At 44.3% G+C, this 27,846-nt stretch overlaps 3 protein-coding genes across 3 annotated transcripts; all 3 read left to right on the plus strand.

Moving 5' to 3' along the window:
* Positions 1 to 434: 434 nt before the first annotated feature.
* Positions 435 to 4,442, plus strand: PRR11 (proline rich 11; the record flags this gene model as incomplete). Its single annotated transcript, XM_084273269.1, has 9 exons — positions 435 to 544; positions 975 to 1,128; positions 2,075 to 2,197; positions 2,495 to 2,752; positions 2,883 to 2,981; positions 3,473 to 3,582; positions 3,695 to 3,754; positions 3,855 to 3,951; positions 4,374 to 4,442. 9 exons carry the CDS (start codon positions 435 to 437, stop codon positions 4,440 to 4,442), a joined length of 1,080 nt encoding a protein of 359 aa, XP_084129395.1.
* Positions 4,443 to 5,337: 895 nt separating this feature from the next.
* SMG8 (SMG8 nonsense mediated mRNA decay factor) lies at positions 5,338 to 11,355 on the plus strand (the record flags this gene model as incomplete). Its single annotated transcript, XM_084273289.1, has 4 exons — positions 5,338 to 7,003; positions 7,674 to 7,819; positions 8,216 to 9,091; positions 10,502 to 11,355. The coding sequence occupies 4 exons, from the start codon at positions 5,338 to 5,340 to the stop codon at positions 10,697 to 10,699; spliced, it is 2,886 nt and encodes a 961-aa protein (XP_084129415.1). The 3' UTR covers positions 10,700 to 11,355.
* A 948-nt stretch (positions 11,356 to 12,303) lies between these two features.
* Positions 12,304 to 27,434, plus strand: GDPD1 (glycerophosphodiester phosphodiesterase domain containing 1). The gene is made up of 10 exons (XM_084273171.1): positions 12,304 to 12,496; positions 16,784 to 16,826; positions 20,977 to 21,112; positions 21,797 to 21,842; positions 23,145 to 23,263; positions 23,879 to 23,968; positions 24,922 to 25,055; positions 25,737 to 25,796; positions 26,642 to 26,693; positions 27,223 to 27,434. Exons 1-10 carry the CDS (start codon positions 12,361 to 12,363, stop codon positions 27,343 to 27,345), a joined length of 939 nt encoding a protein of 312 aa, XP_084129297.1. The 5' UTR covers positions 12,304 to 12,360; the 3' UTR covers positions 27,346 to 27,434.
* Positions 27,435 to 27,846: the final 412 nt, after the last annotated feature.

Below are 27,846 nucleotides of genomic sequence, written 5' to 3' on the forward strand. Positions count from 1 at the left end.
GACCCGGCCGCTCCTCAGAGCAGCGCCGGCCCCACGGGGGAGCAGGGAGGCCCCGTGGGCGCCGCACGGGGATGAGGGGCGGCTCCTCGGGTAACTCGCGGCCGGAGAAGCCGAGACCCTCCTCACTCTATTTCTACGTGTCGCCTTGCTGCGTGCTCCCCAGAATGAGGAGAAACCCCTATAAAAAGGGGCTCTTTACGCTGCCCGATCCTCCCTCTCGTGCGCAAATACACCCTGGGGACACAGGATGCGTTTTTTGCCAGCCGTGTGTAGGGCTCCTGTCAGGACAGCTGTGAGTGACGGCTGGCTGGGCTCCTGGTTGCAACCAGTCTTCTTCCCTACTTGTTTGGCAACAGCTCTGTCCCCGCGTAAACGGGGATATTTTCTATATCTTTTTTTCATTTTTTTTTACTTTTTTTTTTCTTTTAACAGTAATGGCAAAGCATAAGAAACGCCGACGAAAACAGAGAGCCAGGGCAAAGCTTCCACTGAAGAAAAAAGGAGTTGCCACAACCCCCCAGGGGTCAGGGTGTTCTTACCCGGGGTAAGAGGCTCAGTCTGGACTTTTCACTCAGCTTCTGGGTTCGTTGTTTGGTCCCAATAATGTGTGGAACTGAGGTTACAGAGTTGTGTTTGGAGCATTTGGAACACATGTTTGGATACATTGTGTAGATCATGTAGATGTATCTACATCCTGGCAGGGATGCTGTGGAATCATTCCATCTTGTATGTCTTGTAGGACTCTGTCATTAACATGCAGGAAAGGCAATGTGAGTAAAAATATATTGCAAATATAATTTTTTCCCCCCAATACCAAAGTGTATCTTCATGAGCACGGAGAACAGCAAAGGTGTTTGCACTGTTTTTACCTGCTGCAGTACTAGTGATTTCCAGATGATTGGTGACAGTTACTCTTTTTAAAGGCTGAAACGATAAATATAATCATGGCCTCATTGTGAAATGTTCTGTCCCAGGTCAGCAGGTGATCATCCTCTAAACACATCATCTGTCCCAAGCCATCTGTCCTCCCTCTGGTCGTTAGCCTTACCCAGTGTCAAAAATGTGGTAACACCTTTTAGGACAACTGCATCGCTTTTGTATTGTTGGTGCCAGAACACGGTTGCACGGGTATGTTTTCTACTTCTCTGTTTGTGCCAATGTGTGAGTTTGTTCTTAGCAGGACAAACAGTCAGAATTGAGAATTTAGCTCTAAAATTGGTTATGTGGAATCACTTAAAGTGTTTCTGGAGTGTGTCCAGAGAAGGGCAGCCACGCTGGTGAAGGGTCTGAAGAGCAAACCTTATGAGGAGTGGCTGAGGGAGCTGTGGTTGTTTAGCCTGGAGAAGAGGATGCGGAGGGGAGACCTTATCATGCTCTACAGTCATCTGAAAGGAAGATGTAGAGAGATGTGTGTCGATCTCTTCACCCAAGTGACAGGACGATGGGGAATGGGCTCAAGCTGCACCAGGGCAGGTTTAGATTAGACATTAGGAAAAAATTCTTCCCTGAAAGGGCTAGCAGGCACTGGAACGGGCTGCCCAGGGAGGGGGTTGGGTCACTGACTCTGGATTTATTTAAAAGATGGATATATGAGATACGCAGGAATATGGTTTAGTAGAGGGCAGGTACAGTTGTGCTCAATAATCTCAAAGGTCTTTTCCAACATAGTGATTCTGGGATTCTAATGTATATTTTGTTTACTGCTGAAGGAGCAAGTAGAAGAACAGTGTCGAGGCCAGTGTGGGCATTAAATGCATATGTGAAATTGTAGGGGTTTTATTCAGTACTGGGAGGATGATTTAGGGTGCAGTCATTCTTTCAGAGCAGAAATTATGATGTGTATTTTTCAGGTCAAATGTGGATTGTACTTCAGAATTCCTAGATAAAGTTAAAGGTTTGGGGTTTTTTAGGAAGTCATTGCTTAGGTTCCTGCCAAGGAACTGTTTGGTGACATTTTGTATCTTTGTGCTGTGCTTTTCCCTTGACTACAATGAGAAGACCTAGCAATAGCAATCCATATCACTCTGGAAACATAATTGGTGAAAACGCTTATCTGGTTTCTTTTCATGTTTAGAGTTTTAAGATGGTTAAAGACACCATTTTTCCCTCACAAATCTACCTAAGGGAGCTAAATGCGTTCAGAGAACAGCTGGAAAAGTTGGAAACTGAATTTTCCATACTCAAAGGAACACTCCAGGTCAGTCTCAATCCCAGCGGGGCAAGGTAACATCTGCTTGTGTAAGCACCTAAAGAACTGTGGTCAGTGCTGAGCAACCAAAATCTCAGGAGTGTCTCGTTGGGCAGTGTTTCACCTTTTTGGCATTACTAAAATGCATCTCCCTCACAACTAGAGGAAAGTGGTTTTCTGGTGACTCTCCTAAGAGGCTTTGTAAATTTTTCTGTGTCAACTGAAACCAGAACCTTTGTTCTCTAAAGTTTCATCTACTTTTGCCAGCAGATTTAATGTTTTCTTGTTTATTTGTATTGTTTTCAGATGAATGGAACTGCAGCCTCATCTTCAGAAAATTCTCTTTGCCAAAGGTGTAATAAACCAGTCCTGGATGCTCCTGTACAAACGCAGATGGGCTCACCATTGTCAACATCTGGGCCTTCTGCAATACAGCTGCAGCCTCTATCTGTGCCTCCTCCACCGCCGCCGCCGCCACCACCACCACCACCACCACTGCCCCCACCAAAACTGCCTCCAGCACCTCTCATCTTCAAACGGGGCACTGGCTCTAAGGCACCTCTGGTAGGGAATAAGGTTCCTCTGTTACTCATGGCTGGGTTCTTTGGACCTGGTTTCATTGGGAACATGCGTCTTTGTCAACACTCAATCACTTGCTGATCCTAATTTCCCTTCCAACCACTGATGTTTTCAGGCACCATCGCTGAAAAAAGAGGGACCCATGCAGATCACTGTCAAAGATCTCCTGAATGTAAAGCTGAAGAAGACAGACAGTAGCCTGGGAACAGGCAAGGTAAACAAGAGGTCACATGGATCAACAGATGATTATGTATTGGGGTGAACTCTGGGGTATTTCCTGCAATGCTTGTCTGAGCCCCTCATTTTTTTCCCCAATAAATTATTTATTTTCTTCAAAAAAACCCCATGATCAGCTGTAAGTTATCCTAATTCTGCACATGGGCATTTGCAGTGAAGAAATAAGTGGCTAACTTCAGTCTCTGCCAGCACGCAGGACAGTTTAATTTTAGAATAAAGGCACGCAGCTTTATGTTGGTGTGTCATTAAGAGATGTTCGGCTTTCCTGTATGTAGCCAAAATCTTGTTTGCAGAAGGTTTGGGGCTTTTTAATTAATAAATCTATTTTTATCCAAGGCACATTAAAATCTTAATGATTCAAAGAAATATAAAAGCCATAAACCACAGAAGTCTTTCAGAGTATAAATATTAAATAGTTAAGGTTAATGAGGCCTTTTAAAGTTGATTTGTGGCACCATTTCTTTTCAGGCAGAACCACCCGTGAAGATGCGCAGGGCATTAATTACAGTCTCAGATCTACAGAGTGTTAATCTGAGACCTAAATCCAAGCCATCAACTCATGTAACAAACTCCTTAATGTAAGACACTCTCTTCCTTTCTTTGCTATTACTTGATTCTGTTCTGAACAGCGATGAACTGTATTTACAGTGGAGAATATTTTAACAATTTATTGGTTTATTCTTCTGTTAGTACCCCGCCTAAAAATCAATTGGATCTCCGAAAACACCTGAAGAAAGTCAATATACAAAGGTAAGTTCCTTTCTAGTCTCGTTTGGGTTTCCGGGGGGGGTAGTGAGGGGAAGATAAATTTAGATCTACCCATAATTCCCCTTTTTTCTGATCTTTCCAGAAGCCCTGGTGGCACCCCACTAAATAATAAAGAAAACCTGGAATGTGGGTCTGGGCTGACACCAATAATGACACAGGCACTACGGCGCAAATTTCAGGCAAGTCATGGTGTCTGTCTTTTTGGAGTGACAAACTTTGAAGTCCACAGAAGTTCACACTGGCTTTTTCTTTCCCCTGCGGTGCAGTGCCATTGGTACTGGCATTACACAAGTTGCAGCCTTTCCATAGTTCTCATTTGAAAGCCCTAAATACCCCTAAATGAGGAAACTGCAGAGTGCAGATGTTGTTGCCTGGCTTCCAGCACGTTATCTGACACTGATGAGAGGAGAAGCTGCCTATTTGAGGACCGTTCTACTGCCTCAGTGCAGTCTCTTTAACTTCACAGTTCTGCAGAACAAAGTCTGAGGGTTAATAATATCTTTTATTTTAAGGCTTTGCTGTGTCAGTTATAAACTGCACTGTATTTTATCTCAATCCTGAGTTCATCTTCCAAGGTCTGACCCTCTTCTTTCCTTGGCAGATGGCGCATCCGCAGAGTCCCTCGCCAGCCCGGGTAAACGCTGCCAACAGCTTTGATGAGCAAAAGTAGGTTTACAGAACGATGTGGTTTACACTTGTGATCAGGAAAGCCGCTTGAATCCCCTTTCCCTCTGCCTCAGGCATTATGTATTTATAGGAAAATCCAGTGCATGAGGAAAAACTCTCCAGCAGATTTCTGCTGCTGAGAGGCAGTGCAGCTCTGATGTGTGGCAGTCGGGTTGTATCCTCTTTCTTAGCAGAGATAAAGACACTTCCCCAGCCTCTTGCTACGTGGTCGCTGCTGAAGTGGGACTGTGTGGTCCCAGCACTGGTGTCAATACGTTATGTGTGTGTGCTGCAACTCAGTATTGGTTTTACAGATTTTTAACAAACTCAGTATCGATGGTAATTACACATTTTTAAAGAAAACCGGTGGTTTAGTGCTGTAACGTTATTGACGTGGAAGGCTGCCCTTTCCCCAGGCGCCCGAAGCCACGGCACGTTGTATGGGCGGCTGCTGCCACGCTCCTGGGGCTCGGCCTGGGGTTCCCCCGCTGCCGGGACGGGGAACAGGCAAGGTGCCTGTTCCCGGAGCGAGCCCTGCTGCTTCCCAGGGCGCTGCCCTCCAGCCCGGGCCGTGCTCCCTGGGGGAATCGCGGAGCTGTTCCGAGACGGGAGCTTTCCGCCGCCGCGCTGGCCCGGTGCTCCTGGCTTGCCGCGCCGCGTCGATCGCAGCCGCCGCTCCCTCACCCCGTTCCCGGAGGGCACCGGCCCCGCTCGAAGCGGCGGTCGCGATCACGTCCCCACCCGAGGCGGCAGCACTGAGCGCCGTGACCCGTCATCTCCGGGCGGGGCTGCGCATGCGCGCGGCAGGAGCGCTGCCGCTTCCGGGCGGGAGCGGCGGAGCGGGGCCGGGTCCGGCCATGCCGCTGTCGGCCGGGCCGCTCGGAATGCCGGCGGGAGCCATGGGGGGGGCCGTGGGGCCCATGAGCCTGCGGGAGCTGCTGCTTTCCGCCACGGCAGCCGCCGAGGGGAGCGGCGCGGCGGCAGCCGGCGATGAGGAGGTGTGCGTGGTGGGCATCTTCGGGAAAACGGCGCTGCAGCTGTGCTCGGAGAAGGCGGCCCTGGTGAGTACCGTGTGCGACCGGCAGGTCTTCCCTCTCTTTGAGGACGACCCCGAGCTGGTGGACGATGCCCCAGAGCAGGAGTGCGATCCCTCGACAAAGGACTACAACCAGCTGCAGGCCTACTACAGCCAGGAGAACCGGGTGCTGTACCTGGTGCTCACCTCCATCTGTGACACGCCGCAGCTCCTGCGGGCCTGCAGGGACCTGGAAGCAGCCGAGAACAGGCAAAACGGGCCCGGACACCCTTCCGGTGGCCCATCTCCGCTGACACACGCCGAGGCCCACGAGTTCTGGAAGCACCAGGAGAAGCTGCACTGCCTGAGCCTCCTCTACCTCTTCTCAGTCTGCCATATCCTACTGCTGGTGCACCCCACCTGCTCCTTTGACATCACCTACGACCGTGTCTTCAGGGCGCTGGATGGGCTGCGGCAGAAGGTCCTGCCCTCCCTGAAGGCTGCCATCAAAGACTGCCCAGTTGGCAAGGAGTGGAAGCTCAACTGCAGGCCATGCCCTCCGCGCCTCCTCTTCCTTTTCCAGCTCAACGGGGCTCTGAAAGTGGATCCTCCCCCAGGCAGGGGACAGGATCCCTGCAGTCACCTGGAAAAGCCTCCCCCCAAGAAGCACTCCCCCAAAAGGAGGTTGCAGCATGCTCTGGAGGATCAGATCTACCGCATCTTCCGCAAGAGCAGGGTGCTAACTAACCAGAGCATCAACTGTCTGTTCACTGTGCCTGCTAACCAGGCTTTTGTGTACATTGTGGCTGGTGGAGCCCAGGATGGGAATGATCCAGTGGCCATGCTTCTTGACCAACTCAGGAGCAACTGCACCATGAGAGAGACTGATTCGCTGCTGGCTCCCACACTGTCCGGATCTAGAAGGTATCAGATGATGCGTCATGGCAGGCAGCAGCTGTCATTCCATGCAGAGAGCAGCAGCAGCTCCAGCTCCTCTGGACAGCTTGTGGACTGCACCCTCAAGGAGTTCTTGTGGCAGCATGTGGAGCTGGTGCTTAGCAAGAAGGGCTTCGATGACAGTGTGGGGAGGAACCCACAGCCCTCTCACTTCGAGCTCCCAACCTACCAGAAGTGGGCTGCTGCAGCCTTAAAACTGTATGAAGTGACCATTGAAGGCAAAGATGACGACCCTACCTCTCTCACTGGGGAACTGAGCTCAAAAATCATGAGCAGCATCAAAGTCTTGGAAGGCTATTTAGATATAGACACCAAGTTCTCTGAAAACCGTTGCCAGAAAGCTCTCCCCATGGCTCACAGTGCCTATCAATCCAACCTGCCCCACAATTACACCATGACGGTCCATAAGAACCAGTTGGCACAGGCACTGCGTGTGTACAGTCAGCACGCCCGCGGCCCGGCCTTCCATAAGTACGCCATGCAGCTTAACGAGGACTGTTACAAGTTCTGGAGCAACGGGCATCAGCTTTGCGAAGAGCGAAGCCTGACTGACCAGCACTGTGTGCATAAATTTCATCTACTCCCAAAAGCAGGTAAAGCAGCTCACTTGTAATCGGGTCTCATGGTTTAGTTTTGTAGCTGCTTTAAAAATGTCTTGCCTTAGGCTGGAAACACCAGCTCTTGCACCTGTGTGGAAGGTGAAAGCTTGGCAGCTTTAAAGATTCATCTTTGTCCAGTGGGATTAATTACAGCAGAGCTGTTGGGCGGGTTTCCTTTCTGTTGAGTAACATTTGGGAGCAAGTCCACTGTTAGTACTAACCTGTGTTTTGGTAGTAACTTTGATTATGTCTTGCTAATGAGGTGCTACACCAGGGTTGTCCTACCAAGAGATGCCTAAGAGAACAAAAGATCTCTGTGAAGTAAAAACACTCCCCTCACTCCTTTGAATAGCTTGATTGATGTCAGTCTAGGAATAGAAACTGAGACAGTTACTGCAGGCAGAAGATTATGTCATATTACTTACGCCTTTTAGGAAGAGGTAAAACCAAAGAAGATTCAGTTTAGTGGCATAACCTGTACTGGAGCTTTGTATTAAAAGCAGGAAGGGGAGGGAGTTGCTTGACAAACTGGCATTGCTGGCAAGTAGTTTTGCATGTGTATGTAGCGAGGAGGAAGCAGTGGATGGAAGGAATTCAAACAGTCTCTAGAAATGGTGAGTAATTTATCTAGGGTCTGATTGATTTTTATTTTTTTTCCTTTTAGGGGAAAAGCCAGAAGCAGACAGAAATCCTCCAGTTCTGTACCACAACAGCCGGGCTCGTTCCACTGGTGCATGTAACTGTGGAAGGAAACAAGCTCCTCGGGATGACCCCTTCGATATCAAAGCAGCTAATTATGACTTTTACCAGGTAACTATTAGGTCTTTCTAGCTTTAAGCAGTGCTTTTGCTTCATCAATGAAGTCTGTATTCCAAAGTGAATACAAGTAAGTTTCCTTTTACCTTATCAACTTGTAAATGCTGTTTGGGGGAGACATTTCTGGGGGCACAAATTGTTTGCCTGATGGGCTGACCAGAGCAGGCGGTTCCAGTGTACACCAGGAGCATCCATTTGCACTTCCAAGTGTGCCAGTTTGTGTGAGTTTTAAATCCATCATGTCTATGAGCTGTATTCCCATCGCCTCTTTGGTTCTTAGCTAGCACAAACCTCTTGATTCTTAATTGTAGCTGCTGAATGTTACGGTTCTGAACTCCCTCATCTCCGAGACAGAAGATGCGAGAGTTTAATGTGTTTTCTTTCTTGTAGCTGCTGGAAGAAAAATGCTGTGGAAAACTGGAGCACATCAACTTTCCTGTATTTCAGCCAAGCACACCTGATCCAGCACCTGCTCGAGATGAATCATCTCCTGCCCCTCCAGAAGGCGAGATTGAGAAACTTAAAGAGAAAGAACCTCAGACTCAGGGGGAAAGCACAGGCCTGAGCTTAGCCCTCAGCCTGGGTCAGTCAACAGGCAGTTTGGGCACTTACCCACCTGATGCCCAGGGTGGAGGGGACAACACAGAAAGTCATGGGCAGAGTGGGGACTCCAAAAGTGAGAAAAGGCCAAGCCTGGTAGATCGCCAGGCATCCACTGTCGAGTACCTCCCTGGCATGCTCCATTCTAATTGCCCCAAAGGCCTTTTGCCCAAGTTCTCCAGTTGGTCACTGGTTAAGCTGGGGCCTGCTAAGGCTTATAACTTCCACACAGGTTTAGATCAACAAGGCTTTATCCCTGGAACAAACTATTTAATGCCTTGGGACATTGTCATCAGGACGAGAACCGAAGATGAAGGAGACCTGGATACCAATTCCTGGCCTGCACCTAACAAGGCAGTTCCTGGAAAAAGAAGCGCAGTTGTGATGGGAAGAGGGAGACGGAGAGATGACATAGCTCGAGCTTTTGTAGGATTTGAGTATGAAGATGCTCGTGGTAGGAGGTTCATGTGTTCAGGGCCCGATAAGGTCATGAAAGTGATGGGAGGGGGGCCAAAGGAATCCGCCATCAAAGCCCTTAATTCCGACATGCCGCTGTACATCCTGTCATCGACTCAGGGACGAGGACTGAAGCCGCATTATGCCCAGTTCATGAGACTCTTTGTGGTGGTTCCCGATGCTCCACTGCAGATCACGTTAACACCTCAGGTAAGAGATGGAAGAGAGAATCAGGTAACAGGTTTGGTTGTTGCAACGTTAACTGCAGGACCAGAAGGCAAAAGGGTGGTAGGCAGAGGGTGTCAGAGGGGTGCCACAAGGAACTCTTTCCAACTGACCAACTTCCATCGAGTTCCCTAAAACAGTAGCTGTGAAAGTATCTGATTTATAAACAGGGTTGGGCATGGTTTTTTCCTGCACTTCAGGACTGGCTTATGCCAGCTTTATACTTCATGTAAATTAAGTTTTAAAAAATATTTTGTTAAGGATGAATTAATTCTGCAATCCTGCAATAATTGCTTCTTTTTACAAAGGTAACAAGTAATGACTGTAAGAATGAATTTCTCATTTTAAATGTCATAGGGAAAAGCAAAGCTGTGAATCTTTCATTGCAGGCATTAGTTATTAGTTACTATTTGAATTTAGGAGGTGAAAAGGTGTTGGGTGTTTTCATGAAGACTTCCTAGTTTCAAATGTGTATAAAAAAAGAGAAAAACTCTCTACTTACACTTTCTTACGTTTAAGGTGGTAAAATATTTCATTCAGTTACTCCTATGTGAAATGTGTGCACGTAAGTGCTTAGTGTTTTGTAGGCTGTGGCAAGACAATTGGTGTTTGCCACATAGTAGTGCCACTGGATAGCAAGTCAGCACAAACATTCGAGCTGGTTGAGAAGTGCCACAAGATCCTTAATGCTGAATCACGAAATGGTGGAGTTGGCTTCTTTTATGGGACACCTTCAATTACTCAAGTACAAACCTGCTCTGGTTTAGAAATTAAAGGGAGAACACTGACTGAAACATGGCATCAATGGCAAAATTCCAGTGAGGTTTGCAGTTTATCACCTTGTTTGAAACTGAGGCAAGAATTGAAGGTTCAGTTTGTGCTGATAATTGTTTTGCTCTTTGTTCCCAGCTTATATCTGTGTCACAGTTTGGACTCCTAAGGGTGTGTTTTTATTGAGAAAATCCATTACACTTTGTGTTGTGGGTTCCCATATCAGTTCCTCACATCCATAAGGCTTTCTGAATCTTTTAACACTTATAATACAAGAGGCATACTAAATGTTGTGCAAACCCTTGAACATTGACATTGGTTTAGAAGGAGGTAACAGCTTGAGGCTATCTGCTGTTACCACAGCATGTACTACTGCCATGGGGTGCATGGCCTGTGTTTGAAATTGGGCATTGGTTGTGATTTAAATTCAGCATCTTCACTGTGATAAAACTGGAGATTTATGGATGTCTCATGACAACAGCACAGTGGTTTCCTGGAGTGTGCTGAAGTGGGTAAGTGGTTGTAGGCGATGCTTCAGAGACTTCCTTGGGTTCAGCTTGCATTTAAGTTTCAGGGGTTTTAATTGTAATGATGGCTGATTATCATATTTCCTTTTGTTTTCAGGTTCAACCAGGGCCACCACCTTGTCCTGTGTTTTACCCTGAGAAGCAGGAAATAACCCTTCCCTCAGATGGACTGTGGGTGCTTAGATTTCCTTACGCATACGTGACAGAACGTGGACCCTGCTTTCCTCCCAAAGAAAGCCAACAATTAATGAGTTACAAAGTTCTCCGAGGAATACTAAAAGCAATTACACAATGAGAGTTATTCTGGTAGATTGATTTTAGTTTGAAAAGGCTCTCTCCAATCCAAATAATGGATTTTGATGCATGTCTTGTTACTCAACACCTATCACTGCGATCTCGTGAAGCCCACTGTATCTCACTGGAACACGGTCAGATTGAAAGTAAGGCCTGATAGCAAAGTGGATAAAGGAATCCAGGAGTCATGTAAATTTTCTATTTGTTAAAATTTCCACAGGTAAGAAATAAAAGACAGTTATTGTAATAGAGTGAAGCCTATATTGCTAGGTGGTAGGGTGATGATGCTTTTCCCCATCCCCTTCTTTCCATGTAAGTTCTTGGGAATAATTAAAAACTACCATTGCCTGAAATCAAGAGTTTATTTCTCATATTGAGGCAATGATGGGCAGAGTCTTTTCTCATTTTCTAAAAAGAGATGCTATTTGTGCATAAACAACAGATGCATATAATGTGGTGAGAAATCGTTTTGGTTTGGTCTTGTCTTTAAGAAACCAGAGGTGTTGCAGTTCTGACTTGCATTAACACCGGAGCCAGAAACTGTGCTTACCTATAGCAAGGTGGAGTATTTTACTTTATTTGTATTCATAAAACAGTTTTTGTTAAAAGGCCAAATTGATTTAATGTTTTGGAATGACAGATCTCTTTGGAAACTAAATCTGCTGGTTGGTGTGTGGAAAACAGATCTGTGTAAGCTTGCTATAAGCAACTGCAGCTTAATTGTCAGTAGAGCAGGACTTGTAGTGATTAAACAGACTTCTTCTGGTTGCTGAAAGGATGACTTTGGCCCACTTTGAATCTCAAATTGAGAGAATTTTGGCAATTATACTATGGTTTCCCGAAGATGTGCTATGTGATGTGCTGAAAGATCGGTTAAATAGGTGAGCTTCAGCTGTCAGTGCCAGAAAGAGACTAGTCACAGTAAATCAATTTCTAACATTTTGTCAGGGTAAGATGTATTAGCAATCATGGCTGCATTCTGAGACCTAATTTAGTTTCTAGAATGTGTGTTTTTCATTAGCTTGCATGCCAAATTGGATTTGCCAGTGTGTACCAGTAATTATACCTCCTGACCAGAGTCCAGACCTGGTTTCTGTTTGGCTTGGGACATCTCTGATCAGCTGGGTGTGGAAAAGACTTCCCTTGTCTGTGGAGTCGGTATCTCCCTCTGCGTTTCTTAATGAATTCAGATTTACCAGGCACTCAGCCATTCCCGGGCACAGTCAATAAAAGGAAAAGCACTACAGGGAACACTTGTCTCTGTGAGATGTGGCCGCGGTACAGGCACCAGGCAGAGCGAAACGCGAGATGAATTACTGTTTGCTGTCGGAAAGCGCTGTCGGCGTTTGTGAAGCGCTTTAACAACGCGGGGCCGCGGCTGCGTGAGACCCTGGCCGGGGGGGCTGAGGGTAAACCCCTCTGAGGCGAAGGTGGAACTGCCTCTCGGGAGGGCCCGTGGCGGGAAGGGCGGGGGTCTCCCCGCGCCTGCGCGCTGCCGCCTCCCGGCTCGGGGGCGGAGGGTGGCGGTGCGGCTGCGCGGCCGCAGTGGCAGCCGTAGGGGCGGCAGCGGCTCCCGCAGCGGCGGCGCCTCCTCGGTGGGAGAGAGCTGCGGACCGGGCCGGGAGCGGGGACGGGAGCGAGGCGACCAGCGAGGGACGCAGGATGTCGGCGACGCTCTACCTACTCTCCACGCTGGGCGGATACGTCTTCACCTCGGCGCTTCTCCTCAAGTGTCCGGGGTTGCTCCACCGGCCCAAGCGACAGCGCTTCCGCTGCCGGCACATCTCCCATCGCGGCGGTGAGTGAGTGGGATCGGCGAGGGGTATGTGTGAGGGGAAAACTCCCGGCCCGCCGCGGCTCTGGCGGCGACGGCTTCCCGCCCTCCCCTCGGGTGGGCGAAGGATGCGGCCGCCCGCCGCTCCCTGAGGGCTGAGGGGCTGCCCTGACCCCCGGCGGCCGCCTCGGGGGGCGATGCCTCCCCGCTCCCTCGGCAGCCTTCTCCCGGCACCGGGTACGGGCGGGTCTGAGGGGCTGCTGCGCCCTGCCCTTCGCTCGCAGCGGGCTCCCTTTAAACCTTCCTCCCGCAACCTAATTTTAGGTGCCACCTGCTGACCGGTGCTTGATTTCAAAGCTGAATTAATCTCCGAACTCAAAACGCGTCCGCCGAAATCAGCTGGTTTTACGTGGGTCGTGGTGGGTTCCCTCTCAAACGTGTGTATTTTCCTCCCGGTGGCTGCGTATTCTGGTATTTCTCTTCCCAAGGGGAGAGGTGGCTGACAGTTGCTTAGGTCAGGTACCAAAGATCGATCTTCTTGCCTCTGGCAGCCTCTTCACTTTCCTCTTTCAGAAGAAATGCAGTTTACTGTGACTGTTCTTGCCCCCCTTGTTCTTGGAGATGGTTAATGGTTCCATTCCGTGGTAAAACCGGTCTCGTTTTGAAGGTCTTGCCCCCTCTGAGAAGGCCTTGTAGGTAGGCTGTTTGCTTCTATCTAAAATAGCCAAAAAATGTTTTTAAACAGGAGATGTTTTCTTCTACATTTTCTGAAGCATTGGGAGGAAAAAACCTACATCAGATTTTATTTTCCTGTTCCTTGAAGATCAGTTTTGTGCTTTTTTTTCCCCTCTGCTGTCCCATTCAGTTCAAGAAAATATTGCCAGTCAGTTTTCTATTAAGTACTTTTCCTAAAATTCTGTGGGACGTGCTGAGTTTAAACAGTTTTCAGTGCCATACCTAGTGCCCATTTATGCAGTCTGATCGTAGGCTTAGCCTGTGGTTCCTATCTACTGCTTCTACCTTGAATTACTAAGGTACAAAAACTAGAGCTGTTCTCTTAGAGCCTCTATTGCTTGCATTTCTTGAATGTAGTTTACAGAATAGATTTAAGTTCCTTAAGTGTGGCACAAACACACCTTTTGGTCCAGAACCAAAGCTGTTTCCTCTTAGGTATGTATTTTCATTAAACAAACAGGGGTTCTCCCTGGCAGTTGGTACTTGTTTGTTTGTCAATGTGGAAGCTATTAAAAACTTGTGGATGACTTTGTTGGAACTTGGTATGATCTCTTTAATCTTCTTTTGTTCTCACTTCATTGCAGTGACCTAAGTTAAGACATACAGCCCTAAGCCTAGAGGGAATGTGAGTGTTTCAGCTTCGGCCAGTTGTGCTTAGCACCATTAGAACAACAGGAAAGCCTTACTCAACAGGAGGATTGTTCATTAGGTGTTCAAAGTCCGCAGTCTTCAAATTGTTCTGTGTCTGCATGTATACTGTGAAACAACATCTCAGCAGCTTTTTACTCATCAAGTACTATGAGACTCAAGATCACTTGCTCTTTGCTCTCTGTAGTATTTTCCTTGTAACTTAAATTCCTGTGGGACTTGAGCTCTCATCTGGCTTTAGTCATGCTGTAGCTTTAGACTCTGTGTCAGGTTTCCTATTGCATTACTCCTATTAATTTCAGGGATCAAGATAACAATTTGTTTCACTTCTTCCTCTCTGAGATGAACCCTTAGATCTGAAGTTTAAGTCTGTGGGTTTTGGTTTTGCTTTTTTATGCAAGAAAAGCATTTGTTATCTCAGTCTATAGCTCATCATTGGGGATCATTCCTGAATTACTTCTTCACTTCAGTGTAACTTTAAGTTGGACATTTATGAGATCAATAATTAAGTCTTTACATTCTGTATTAGTCCTCTGTCAGTGCCAGCTGCATGGGCTGGATTGCAGAGTCTTTGAGGCAGAGTAGCATGCTGATTTTTACAGAATCAGAGTAATTGAGCTTGGAAGGGACCTCTGGACATCATCTTGTCTGACCAGTGCAGGGGGCAACTACAGCGGGTTGATCAGGGCCTTGTCCAGTTAGGTTCTGTTAGGTCCACAGTCTCTCCTGGCAGCATGTTCCTGACTTTGATCACTCTTACAATACAAGAGGGTTTTTTCTTCTCTTTATAAACTGAATTTCTTGTATTTCAGTGTGTTTCCACTCCCTCTTGTCCTCTCCTCGGGCACCACAAAGTAGTGTCTGTCTCAGTCTTCTTTACTTCCTCCCATTTGATATTGATATATGTTGGTCAGATCCTTCCAAGCCTCTCTCATCTGTACATTTAGATAGAATCCCATTGTGTTCACTGCCCTTCTCTGGCCTTCTCCCAGTAGATCCATCTCTGGCTTGTACTATGGAGCTCAGAACTGGACACGACACTGCAGTTTCACCAGTACAGAGTGGAGGGGAACAGTCACCTCACTTGCTTTCAGTTAGCGTACGCAATCAGAATGTTTGGATGTGGCTTTGGCTCACAGGATGCTGATGTATGCAGGGGAAGGTCATTCCTGTGTGGCATGTCCAACAACACAAATGGGGCAGCACATGAATCTGGAGGGGCATTTGAGTAAATGTGAGAAACCCTTCAGTCAGCCCAACCTTCTTGGCTTTTTTCAGTACATCAAATCACTTCCCTGCCATAGTTCCCTTTTTTTGAGTGTGGTTTCTGAAAGCCATGTTGCTCATCTAGAATTTCCATTTCAGCTCATCTCTCAGCTTTCCCTCAACTCCCCAAAACATCACAAGTCAGGCATTGATACCAACTGGTTGGACTTGCCATACTGACCTCCCTAACATGTGACTTGTTGGAGCAGTAATCTCAAGTTTTATTTGGAGGAATTTCTGCCCAGGAATGTTAGGATACTGTTGGTCACAAATTGAAGACTGACTCTGTTTCCCCCATGCCCCAGTCTCTTACTATTCAGGATGTATCACAGCCAATAAGTAATCTAAACCCTCAGGTTTAATTGTAATTCACTTATAACTAATCATCCAGGTTTTCCTATCTGTTAGGCTATCATCAAGTACACAATGAGGTTCTCATGCTCTCCTCTATCCCTCAGCCCCTTTGCCAGTAATCCTGTTCCAAGTTCTGCAGTCCAGTTCCACACAATACTGCTGAATGTCTCATCACTGAAGCTGCTGTGGCCTTACCAGATCAGTTTATGTTACACCATGTGGATTTTGTCATTGTGATTCTTAAGTCACTTTGTAAACTTACCAGTGTGAGCCAACCTGATAGCAACACTTTGAAATTGCTAGTTGTGCCTGCATAGAACTGGCCCGCTTTAATTAAGTAACTAAACACAGGCCTAGATAAGTATGTACTGGTAAGGCCTTGGTCACAGGCAAGGCCTTAATTGGAGCTTTTATAATTGTTGTTTACAAAGCCTGTCATTCATCACTGTCAGAGAGTTGTTAAAATTTGCATAGATATCTTCATCAGTACACGTGTCTTTCTGAGTTGTTTCAGTTATTGGTACATAATGCTGCCTATTTTCTGAGGGAGAGAGAAGGCACAACCTTTTCCAGGCTATAACTGGGCTCATTTTCAAAGACTCTTATGGAGAGAGCGATGGCTTAAGAGCCACAGAGTTGACTCTCTCAGGAGGCCTGAGAGAAAATTTAATGTGCTTGTCCTTTAATTTCTGAACTGGAGTTGATGTCTCGTTCCTTACGTGTGAGGCCTCTCTTTGCCAGCAGCATAAACCTTTATTGATGGATTTCTGCTGTTTTGGGAGGTATCCTTGCACTCAAAAGAAGAGGTTGTTGCTTCTTTGAGCATCAACTGGGTTATGTGTTTAGGGAATATAAGTTTTTTGGGAGTCTTGGACACTTTTTTCCTGTTCCCTCATACCTTTCCTCTTATTACTCCTGCAACTCTGAAATAGTTCATACTTTGCATACGCTGTTCCCGGGAGCATGCTGTCACTGCTGAATACAATGCCTCTAAGGAAGAACGGGGCACCCAACCTCTGGTAAAATAAACACTCTGGTTTGTGTATTCAAAGTGTTATACAAATCCAAGATAAGTCTTCTGGTTGGGTTTGTTTTACCATGGAAAAGTCCCGTCTCTTGTGTGTCCCCAGCAGGTTAGTGGCAACGGGGATTTCTGACTCCAGCTTCATACTTGTTCCTCCAAATACTTCTTCAATATACATATATTTAAATTTAACTTTTTTTTTCTTTTAAATTATTCTACTGGGACTGGGGGGAGGAAAAGGATTTTGTACACTCTTAGGATTGTTGGTTTGGGTTTTTTTGTAGGTGCTGGAGAGAACCTGGAGAACACGATGGCAGCCTTTCACCAGTGAGTACAAATGGAACCAGTGGTATTCTCATTGTCTCTAGTGAGTGAAGCAGTCTAGGAAGAGCTTCCATGAGTTGGTTACAGTGTCCTGAGTCTGAAAGTCATCTCCCCTTTGGGTGAATTCTGTGGGTTGCAGAACACTGCTGCAGTTGAAACACAGAGGAATCATGATACCACAAACTGATCTATACCCAGTAACGTGGGAGCCTGGTGACTGGAAATAAAATTCCCGAGGCCTGATTACTCCTGTGCTAGCTAATAAAACAATACTGCTTTGATATTCCAGTTTCATAGTGTTCAGTTCCCCCCTCTCTATAGGAAGTTAGTTATTACTGTGACTGAAATACTAATATTAACTAACTTTCAGTATACCTCCTGTAAAGTTATTTAAAATGTTTGTGTTATGTTTTTTTCACTCCATACATATAATTCATTTGCACGATGTGTGAAAGCCTCTTATCTAGGGGTTTAAAGCAGAGTTGCACTGCAAAGCCTTTCTTTAAGCCTCCAGCATTTCAGTAGCGAGTTCTAACAAGGTTCTCAAAGGCGTTTGAAAAAAGAAGTGTATCTAGAACTCCAGCTGCCAATGAGCAGTGACCAAATTCTGTAGGCTTCTCTGGGTTTTGTTTGTGGTGGTTATTTTTTTTAATCTGCTTTGTGCTAGTGGCCTCATCAGTTTGCACATTTCCTTGCAGGCTGAGGAGTGCCAGCTCTCCCAACCAAACAGTGCTATTGAAAGTACTGCAGCATTTTCTATCTCCATGGAAGCGCAGCACAGTTTTGTGGTTTGGGGTGGGTTTTTTTCCCTGCTGGCCTGCCTCTTTTCAAGTCTGGTACCACACTTTCCAAAGAGTGCTGCTTTTTTGTTTTTTAACCGTTTCTTAATTTTCATTTACTGTCACACTGGTTTTATATGCACAGGGCTCTTACTGAGAAAGTTTTATCCTATTTTTACATCATTTAGGTGGAAGTTTTTTACAGAGAGAGTGGTGAGGTGCTGGAACAGGCTTTCCAGAGAGGTGGTAAATGCCCCATCCTTGGGGGTGTTCAAGACCAGCTTGGATGGGGCCCTGGGCAACCTTGTGTAGCTCCAGGCCTGGAGGTTGGTGGCCCTGCCTGTGGCAGGAGGGGTTGGAACTCTGTGATCCTTGGGGTCCCTTCCAACCCTGACCATTCTATGATTCATTCCTAGGAGTACACTGTAGTACTTAAAGTAAGGACTGTGCTAGCAGTCAGATACTGCTTGATGGTAACATAGATACTTGGCTGCCTGTCCTCTGACTTTCAAGTAGTTAACTGTAGTGTAACAAAGGTGTTGGGGTCTCCTTCTTGAACCATCACAGCTGCCGATAGTGAAGTTCAGTTGCTTGTTTTGAACTTGTCTTGCCAGAATAATAAAGGCATATTGTTTGTTCAGGCAGCAAAGTGATTACTTTGCATTCGGCAGTAGAAGTTCCTCTGGCTTCTGTGGAGGGGGAGAGGCTTTGTCCTTCCCGTTCCCTCAGTCCCAGCTCCGCTGCTGAGCTAGCAAAAGGAATTGGGGAGAAAACCCGGTGATCAGCATGGTGAAAAACCATCTGGATTGGCTCAGATGGCTGGTGTGAACTAATCAATTTATAATCCATCAGACTTTGCACGAAGCCAAACAGGGTGTGCCTGCCAGAGCTCTTCCTGCAGGTTTGCACAAGCAGGCATATTTGACCACTGATGCAGCTGAAGAAGAGCACTTGTCTGTGGCATGGGATCTGCCCCCTTCCTTTTGCTTTGTTGACACCAACCTAAGAATGAGCAAGTAAATCAGTTTATTTGTGCTGTTTCCACTTCAGCAGTAATTGGAGAGCATTTAATACTGCTGCATGAAGAAGAAATTATTCTAGCAACATAACAACAAAGTGTAAGGGAGGGGTAAGGCAGTTGCAAGTTCTACACTAGCTTAACTAAAGAATATTCTGGAAAGTAATTGATAAGCCTTTTGTGCCAAAGACAGTGGTTTTTTGTTCGTGTGGTAAAAATACCCAGTAGGTTTTTTGAGCTGTAATCGTGTTCTACTGAATCTAAATGCTTCTGTGGTAGTTTCAGATTTTAAAATAATTGATTTAAAGCTAAAGGAGACACTTGTTATGCCTTTAAAGTATCCGGGGATCTGGCATAAAAGATGTCACAAGAATTTAATTACAGGTTTAATTGTCCCTAATACAGCCACGAGCTTTAGTATTGTCTCCACAGGAAGCTGCTAAGTAAACTCTCCAGATATTTATCTCATGTTTTCATTTTCTTTTATGAGCATACTTGGTATAGAGAGAAAGCTTTAAACACTGTAGTTACAGCAGTACAAATGCGTGGTCAGCTCAGTATTTTAAACTCTGTACATTGTGTACATTAGGACTTGCCTAATGGAATTTAGTTTCCAAGGTAAGTCACTTCTTACATGGGTCTGATATGCCCTTTTGCTTGAGAACAGTTGGGAGTTAAACACAAAGAGCCCCATCGTCCTCATTTGCAAATGTGAGGCTGCTGCACAGCTCGAGTTCTGGAGCGTCTGGATCCGGATCCAACGCGTTCTTCTGAATCTGGAGAACATCTGGAGTCTCCTCTGGAGCAATGTAGACTTGATTTGTTATTACACAGCTGCAGAACAAACTGTTTTCCAGCTGAAAAAAACGCAGCACTTTAAGGAAGCTTATTTAGAGCCAATCTCCTAGTAAGAGCCTGGCAGAGTCTCAAATTTGTTACCAAGGCAAGTTGTTGTTCTCCTTTTTCCACACAGCATCAGTCCTGAATTTCTTAAAGCAGTGATATTTCTAATAGTTGCTGGTTAAATGATAATATCTGGTGGTAGATGGGAACATCATCTACAGATTTGGTTCATCTCCTGCAGCATATTTGGAGATGCTTTTCCTCAGGAGAAAAAAAATACGGATAACAGGCTGTGTATCTTCTGTGTGTAACAGGATTTGTTCCCCCTCTAATTCTTAATTACTGGTATGGGAAAAACAGTTAACAAGTTGGTTTTAATTTGACAACCCCCTTCTTGATCATTATCCCAGCTGGACCCTAGATTGTGTTTAACACTTAGGGGAGTATATTCTTTTTTGTTTGTTTTCTTACTGCATTTGTGAATGGTGATGCCACATTTCTACTCCAGCAGTCAGTAAAGCCCTTTTCTTGAGGAAAATCGGAGTTTTGGGCCCAGTATACACTGTAGGTGTTACAGGTTTGTTTGTAGGTGGGTGAAAGAACAGCCCAGTGTTGTGAAGGAAGTGGTCAGGCTGAGACTTTTAGCTGTCTGCTGGAATGACACTTCCTGAGTATCTTTTCTAACAAAGCGAGTGATTCGCTTCTCAGTGGAGTAAAGCTTAGTTTTTCTGTTCTGGTGTGAGGCTTTTGCACTTATTTTTCATCAATGTTACAACTACTTTCTCCTTTCATGATGACGATTCCTATGAGCTAAGCTTCTGTAAAGTGGATTTAAGGTTGGATTGTGACTTATCAAAGCAGTGGATTGGAAGAGGAGCAGCTATTTTTCTTTAAGAAATCTGACTGGGTGTTTTGATGGTTTTTTTTTCTTTAAAATTAAAACTTTTTTCTTAAAGTATTTTTTTTTAAATGCAGTTTTGCCAGCCAAAAGCCTGAAAGCCCCATTGCTGATTTCCTGATCCATCTGTTCCTGATTAGCTTAAATCAAGTTAACTGCTTTCACATCCCTGTCATTTGCAGTTTATGCTTACCACAGAATTGATTACCTCTGTTTAAAAGAAGAGCTTGATTCTTTTAGTGGTAAATGTGCTGATACTAATAAACATCAGATTCAACTTTCTGAAACAAGACTTTGGAAGGAGGTTTCTCAATACTGAGGTGGTAGGGTGCAATTGACAAGTGTGCTACCTGATATCTGTGGAAGACAGAGCCAAAACTCCCAAGTTCAAATCCCATCTCTGATTCATGAGATGTTGTTTATTCTTGCATCAGCTTCCTCACTGCAGCAGAGTTATTTGCTTCTCACTTTGCAGCAAGACTCTGAGGGTTCATTGCATCATAAAGCATTTAAAGTGCCTCTGTTGGGATTAGTTTAATTGAATAACATCTATGTGTGAGGTTTGGACCTGTACAAAATACACGTGCAATTCAAGGCAGCCTTCCTTGCTTCCAGTGCTGTTAATATAGGAACAGACATGTTGGAGCTGGATTGTCACCTGACAAAAGATGAACAAGTGGTTGTGTCCCATGATGAGAACCTGAAGAGATCAACAGGAGTTGATGTCAACATATCTGACCTCAAATACTCAGTAAGTTGAAGAATAAAAAGAATATGTTAGCACTAACTGATGTTTTAAAATGTGTTTGTGGAGTGGCTGGGGTGGGCAGGAGGGTGGTGTGCATGTGTGTGGATGTCTGGTATCTGAAATCTAAGGAGGGGATTCATCTTGCTAAAAAAGAAGCTAACTAGGCTCCCTGTGTAGTCAAGGGAGAAAAGCTGGCACGTTTCCAGAGGGTGATTAACTCTGTCCAACACCAGGTTGGGTGAATAGCTTTCTGGAGGTGGGCCTGTTTTGCCATACTGGTGACAGAGGAAGCTTAGTCAACAAGCTCCTCCTTGCATGACCAGCTTTTTAATGGGGAAACCAGTAGAAGAATCCCACCTGCACTGACAGTTTTGAAAGCCTGTTTTCAGAACTGTCTTTCCATCTGATATTTAAGTGGAATTCTCACAATTTTCAGACAGGTGTCTGCAAACATTTTGTCATAATCAGCTATGGGTAACAGCTGTCTTAATGCCAAATACTTTGAGTAAGGATGAACACAGTGCTTCTAAATCACTTTTAGGAGAAGAAGATTTGAAAAGCATATGATTTTTTTCTTTAAACAACTTGTATGTTTAAAGAATTCTTAGGAATTTTTTGTCTTTTTGAGAGAAATCATGATTGTATCCCTATATTTGAGTTAGTGTTCCATTTCCCTGTATTTTTAAGGAACTTCCACCATATCTCTGCAAGTTGGATGTCACATTTCAGAAAGGTAAGGTTTTGCCTTTTACTGTTTCAGTTTACAGTACCAATAACTTAATTTTCTGTTACTGTGATGTGGTGATTTCTTGTTTTGACAGAGGGAGTAGAAAAGTAGATTTGCTTCTATTAGTATCTCCATAAGAGAAGTTCTAAAAGGTAAACACAATCTTAGCTTTAGGAACCAAACTAAACATTTCTTTTTTCATACCAGTTGGCAGTGACTGAATTTAAGATGTAAGATACCTTTTTCCAAGTAAACATTTCAATTGTTGGCTTGTCTGCTTCTTGCAACTGCTTTCCAGTTTGCTTGTGAGATCTTCAGACGGTGCTGATTGTAAGTCTGATGTTCCAACAAACAGAAGGTAGAAGAGAGTTTTCTTTACCACTCAGATGTCATTGTGCTAGTACACTCTGGGCTTGAAGTACAGTGAGATGTCAGATGGGTTCGGAAGGGTGAATAGAAAGAGTAACAGTCACTGCACATATGACTTAAGGTTCAATCAATATTACTCTGAAAGAGGAAAACCTAAACAAAAATTAACCTGTTTTCTTGTGAAAACTGTGGTTCCTGAGACTGTAACTTGGCTAAAGCATGCAGGCTAAAATTGAGAGAGCTTCCACCTAGAAAAGGCTCACAGAGATGCTACCAGATGTGTTTGCTTGCTCGAGGGGCTTTGTGACCATCTTGGATAGAGTTGCCCAGTAGGTAAATCTTATGTTAAATATTTCTGTTCAAAACACTTTAAAGATGCACAGAGATCAGATCTGTGCCATCTTATTTTCACACATATGTATCTTTTGTTCATGTACAGTAATACAAAGAGATGGTGAGAGCCTTCAGTTAATTCCCCAAAGCCACAAGCCGTTTGAGATAACGAAATCTAAGGAGTTTGCCATCAGTTCCCTTTACTTGTTATGCTTCTCCAGCAAATTTTCCTAGAAAGAAAAGGGTTTTTTTTTCATTTGGACTTGTTTTATGTTAATCTCGTTGCATTTCCTACGTGGTAGCAGAGCCTGTGTTTGCTATTTCAGGACTTCAGTGATGGCTGCACTCCCACTGTTGCTAAATTGTGACTGAATTTAATGAAGTTCAAACTTAAATGTGCAATGTGCTCAGGGCATTTTTATTATGGTAGTGAGTTTGTCATAATTAATTACAACTGTCTAAGTGAACTATTTTTGATTAAATGTGTGCTCATCCTAGGAACTTTTTATTGTTATTTTTTAAGATAACAAGTGCTCTGACACATCAGCTTTTATCTGTAGTGTGTTGAAAATGGTCACAGCACTGACAACTTTCTTGTTTCCTCAGAGTGTCACTGTGAGGGAAAAGACAACCGTATCCCACTCCTGAAAGAGGTGTTTGAGGCGTTTCCACAAACTCCTGTCAACATTGACATCAAAGTGAACAACAATGTGTTGATCAAAAAGGTACGTGAAAATCTCTGCTGAACTCAGACTGAACATCATGTAACTGTGTTGAAAATCCAAAAGGAAGCTTCCTTGGAGTTGCTAGCAGCCTTACACTAAAATCTGTGTTCTTGGACTGCTTCATCCTTCACATGTTGGCTCTGGCTTCATGATAATGCAGAAGTGATCTAGTTCAGGATACTTAGCTCTCTACTGACCCTTTACCTTGGTGTGAAGCTGATGCTGCATCACCAGGCATGTGTGTTTTGTACTTTACATGAAGGGTTGTCTTACAGACTGTTGCCTATCAAAGCATCATAAAAACATGATGTCAGCATAAAGATAAGTGTTAATTACAGAAAAGGAATCTGCCTTCTTCCAGATATTATTTTGCCATCTCGTTTTCTTAAATTCTCTAGGAATTTTTGGTGGGTATGATGGTGTTTGTGTTGACCTGAAGACCTGTTTTTTTCCAGTCAAAGCAACACAATCATCTTAAGATGAGAGAGAGTATAGAAGAGCCATCTTTTCCCTGACCTTAGGCAGTTTAAAATTAACAAGTAGAGTTTCTGTTGAATAATTCTGCACAAAATTTCCAATGAATACACGTTGGGGCTCTGCTCTTCTGTGTTGCAGGTTTCAGAACTGGTGAGTCAGTATAAGCGAGAGCATCTGACGGTGTGGGGGAATGTCAACTATGAAGTTGTATCAAAGTGTCTTAAGGAGGTAAGAACAGGCCCAGCTTCTTACTGTGTGGTGACAAAATCTACAGAAAAGCACATTGTAAAGCAACAGCTAGCCAGCTCTGCCAGACTCTGTCTGCTGCTGACTACACAGTTACAATAAATCAAGCACAGTTAAAACCCGTGTACTCTGCCATAAAATACTTGAGGAATTAAGCTTGATCATATTTTATTCTTGTTCATAAAATGTAGGGTGTTAGGATTTTATGCCAGGAACTCACAGAGCCTGTTATGCATGTCACTCATCTGGTACAAAGGCATTTTTCCTAAGGCTTGCTTATTGTGTGTTTCTTTTTATGAAAATCATGGATGTTGCCACTAGTTGACACACAGTTATGTTGGTATAAAGCTGTTTTATAGCTACAGGTTCTGTTCCTTTCTGTGCTGAGAAATGGTACAGTTGAGACTTAAATTAAAGCTGTGATTAGTTTGAGGGAGTTGTGGATCTCAGTGAAATTGATCTCGTGAGTACTGATCCTGTTCTGATCTACCTGGGATCAGATACATTTGTTCATTTTCATTGCATCACTGCCCATAAACCAGCATCTTTAAAAATGTGTTGTGAAGTGAGTTGATGTGATACCAAACTGTAACAAGTCCTGTGCTCAAGCACAGTGTGTTCTTTGCCACAATACTAGTCTGAGAGCAAATGCTGCAAATGGTCAAGCAGTGTGGAACGATGAAGGCAGGTAACACGAGCAGTACTGAAAACATTTGGGGTCCCAATGCCCCTTCAAACAGTGGAAAACTTTGCTTGGATTACAACCTACCAGAAAGCAATTTAAATTCAGTGGCAGGCATATCATAAACAGTTGGCAGCCTAGACTTTATGTGCCAGTGCTAAACTTTAAACATGTATTGATGAGTAACTTTAATTGCGACAGACTTAATAATCTACTGAGATAATTTATAATCTTTCTTTCCTGGTTCCTGCAGAATGCTGACATTCCCATCATCTTCTGTTTGCAACGTGTGCTCCTGCTCCTTGGCTTGTTCTACACTGGTCTCTTGCCATTTATTCCTTTCAAGGAAGAGTTCTTGGAAATTCCTATGCCTTCAATCATCCTCAAGTGAGTTAGAGTCCATCGGCAGGTGCTGGGCTGAAGTGGTAGTGAAACAAGTGAATGATAATGCCAGTGGGAGCATTGTTTTGGTAGCTGTCCTTGTGCTGAGTGTATAGTTGTGCTGGTTTAGGCATTTCTATATATTCCCAAGAGAAAGCTCTGCAGATCTTCTCCTTATTTAACCTGTCTCGAGCCAGCTTTGAGTTACTCAGTTGTTAATGTGGAGTACCTGTGTATATCAGTGCTTTCTGTTCACAGCACCTCCTGTAAATACAGCTTTCATGCAGCTGCCTTTACAACACAGCTTGTGCTGATGCCATCTAGTTACTTATGTGAACAGCACTGCTACATATTAGTAAGACTTGCACTTTTTTCCCTCTTTCTTGAGAAATAATCTGAATAAGGCCAAGAGGCAAGTCAGTAATAGAGTGGATATGAGATTTCATGTGCTCTTTGTTTCTCAGACATGAGTCAGAATGCTGCTGAATATCCATCTCTGCTGCTTCTCTTAAATGTAGGACGTTTCCCTTGTGTAACCCAATTCTAAGTCACTGTCGTAGAGAAACTACTGTGCCAATTCAAGAAACTGCAAGATTAATTCCTCATGTTCCCTTTGCAGGAACATCTCAAATAATATTTTAATCTGTGCTCTGGTAATTTTTTTTTTTATTTCCTTTTCCTCAACAGGCTGAAAGAACCACAGAAGATTACAAGAAGCCAGAAATTCATTATCTGGCTAGCTGACGTGTAAGATTTTAATCTTACTAAATTTTTATTTCTGTTTTGCCTATGCATTAGCAGTATGCTCAGGCAATTAAGACCAGTTATTGCTGTAGGTGGCTTTTTATGTTGTAATTTTTCTCAGTTTCCTCTAGCTTTATTGGCAATGCAGCATAAATCATCCTCACATCTTACGTAGGTGTTTCATAACGCTTTGTTTTTCATACCCTGAAACACACTGAGGTGCAGCAACAGGGGGAAGTATTCCAGTTTATTCTGTCTACTTTTTGTTGGTGTGTTCAGTTAATCAGTGTGCAAGTAGGTGCAGAATGCAGCTTTCACGTTGCATAGTGATGTCAGAGGAGATAGCCTGGCTCACATGGAACGCTGTGCACGTCAAGAATATCTGTGCTTCAGAGGAAACTTAGTCATGTGCTTTCAGGGGTTGAAGGCGATTGCACGAGGTGTCTTCTGGCTCCTGTTTCGTGTCTGACATCTGTAGGTTCAATATCCTGAGTGACCAGTAGAGATTTCATGTCTTTGCTTTCAGAAGAGGTTTTATCCTTTGCACCAGAAGGGATGGATGGGTTGGATATGGTGCAGGGTACCTGTACCATGGCAGAAGGATCTACTGGATTTCATCTTTGGAAGAGCTGATACCACCATCCATAGCTAATGCAAATCTCTGGGTACCGGTGTTAACCGGTCTTGAGCTGCTCAAACTGTTCTCTCTAATTAGGCTTCTTATTACTTTCCTGTGGCAAACATTGAATCTAAAAGCTCTGTGGAAGGTTCCATACAGAACATCAATAGGTGGTGAACGTTTCCTATTGACATGAAGCTGTTAAATAATCTGTTTCTCCCTTTGGCAGATTGCTGATGAGGAAAGCGCTGTTTGACCACCTCACCGCTCGGGGCATTCAGGTACAGTGTGGCAGAGCTAAAGGAGAGGAGCTTTTACCCTAGTGAGGAATCCAACCAGCCAGATACAGCCTTAAGATGGGTTCATGTTCTCCCCAGTATGTTCAGTTGTGTTGGTAGGATTGTATGTTGCTTTTGTTTCCTGAGCTGGCTTATGCTGTTAGATTTGTAGTTCTGCAGTTGCAAAGGAAGACTTGTATGTTTGGAAAAAGGCTCTTGAAATTCCTTTTTCCCCTCCCCACTTCAAACCTAAGCCTAGAGAGACAGATGAACTTGTCTGTTTGGGGATTTTCAGAAAAATAAATATTTTGACTTTTAGAAATACCTGGTGATGAAATGGGGTTGGAGTCACCACTAGAAAGTGCCCCTTTTTGAGGAGAGGGGGAAGAAGTTGGGTGTGTTTGTGTGGGTGTCTTTGACATCATGGTGTAATTTTTTATTTTAAACATATGTGCCATCCTCTCTCTTGTGAAACAATTTAGGTCAAAAGTGATAATTTGTGATAATTTGTCTTTCTCTTCCCCTCTTACAGGTGTATATTTGGGTGCTGAATGAAGAACAAGAATACAAGAGGGCATTTGATCTGGGAGCAACTGGAGTGATGACAGACTATCCAACAAAACTTAAGGAGTTTTTACACAATTATCCAGCATAAAGGAAGAAAACCAAGGAAGTTCTTGCAGAATAGATTGTGAGCCAAGGATTTTCTTCATAAAAAGTTATTATTTGAGCAGCATACACAGATCACTTTGTTTGAAAGATGTAATTGGATGATCTATTTCCTTGTTGTTGAGTTGCTACCTAATGTAAAGGCTGTCTATTTATTTGAAGACTTTAATTACATAGTTTACACTTGTAAATAGCTCATTTAGCAACGACGCACTTCACAAGTAGTGATGACTAGGAAGGAAGTTGCTGGATAGGATACCTGTAGATAATAAGCATTATTTTACCTGTCACAAGTGTTCCTCAGCAGATGTCAAGACATGTCAGTTATTCTAGTTGTCTTCTAGTGGGCAGAAGCTAAGGAATTTCTGGAAGCATAGCCTCAGTGTGTGTGTTTGTGTTTCTTGTGTTGCTTTTAGTTCTCAGATAACTTATAGGGCAAAAAGAGGAAACCAACACACAGGAGGAATAAGAAGTAGAGTCCATGGCC

Source organism: Gallinula chloropus (assembly GCF_964237585.1).
Source record: "Gallinula chloropus genome assembly, chromosome: 19".
NCBI lineage: Eukaryota > Metazoa > Chordata > Aves > Gruiformes > Rallidae > Gallinula > Gallinula chloropus.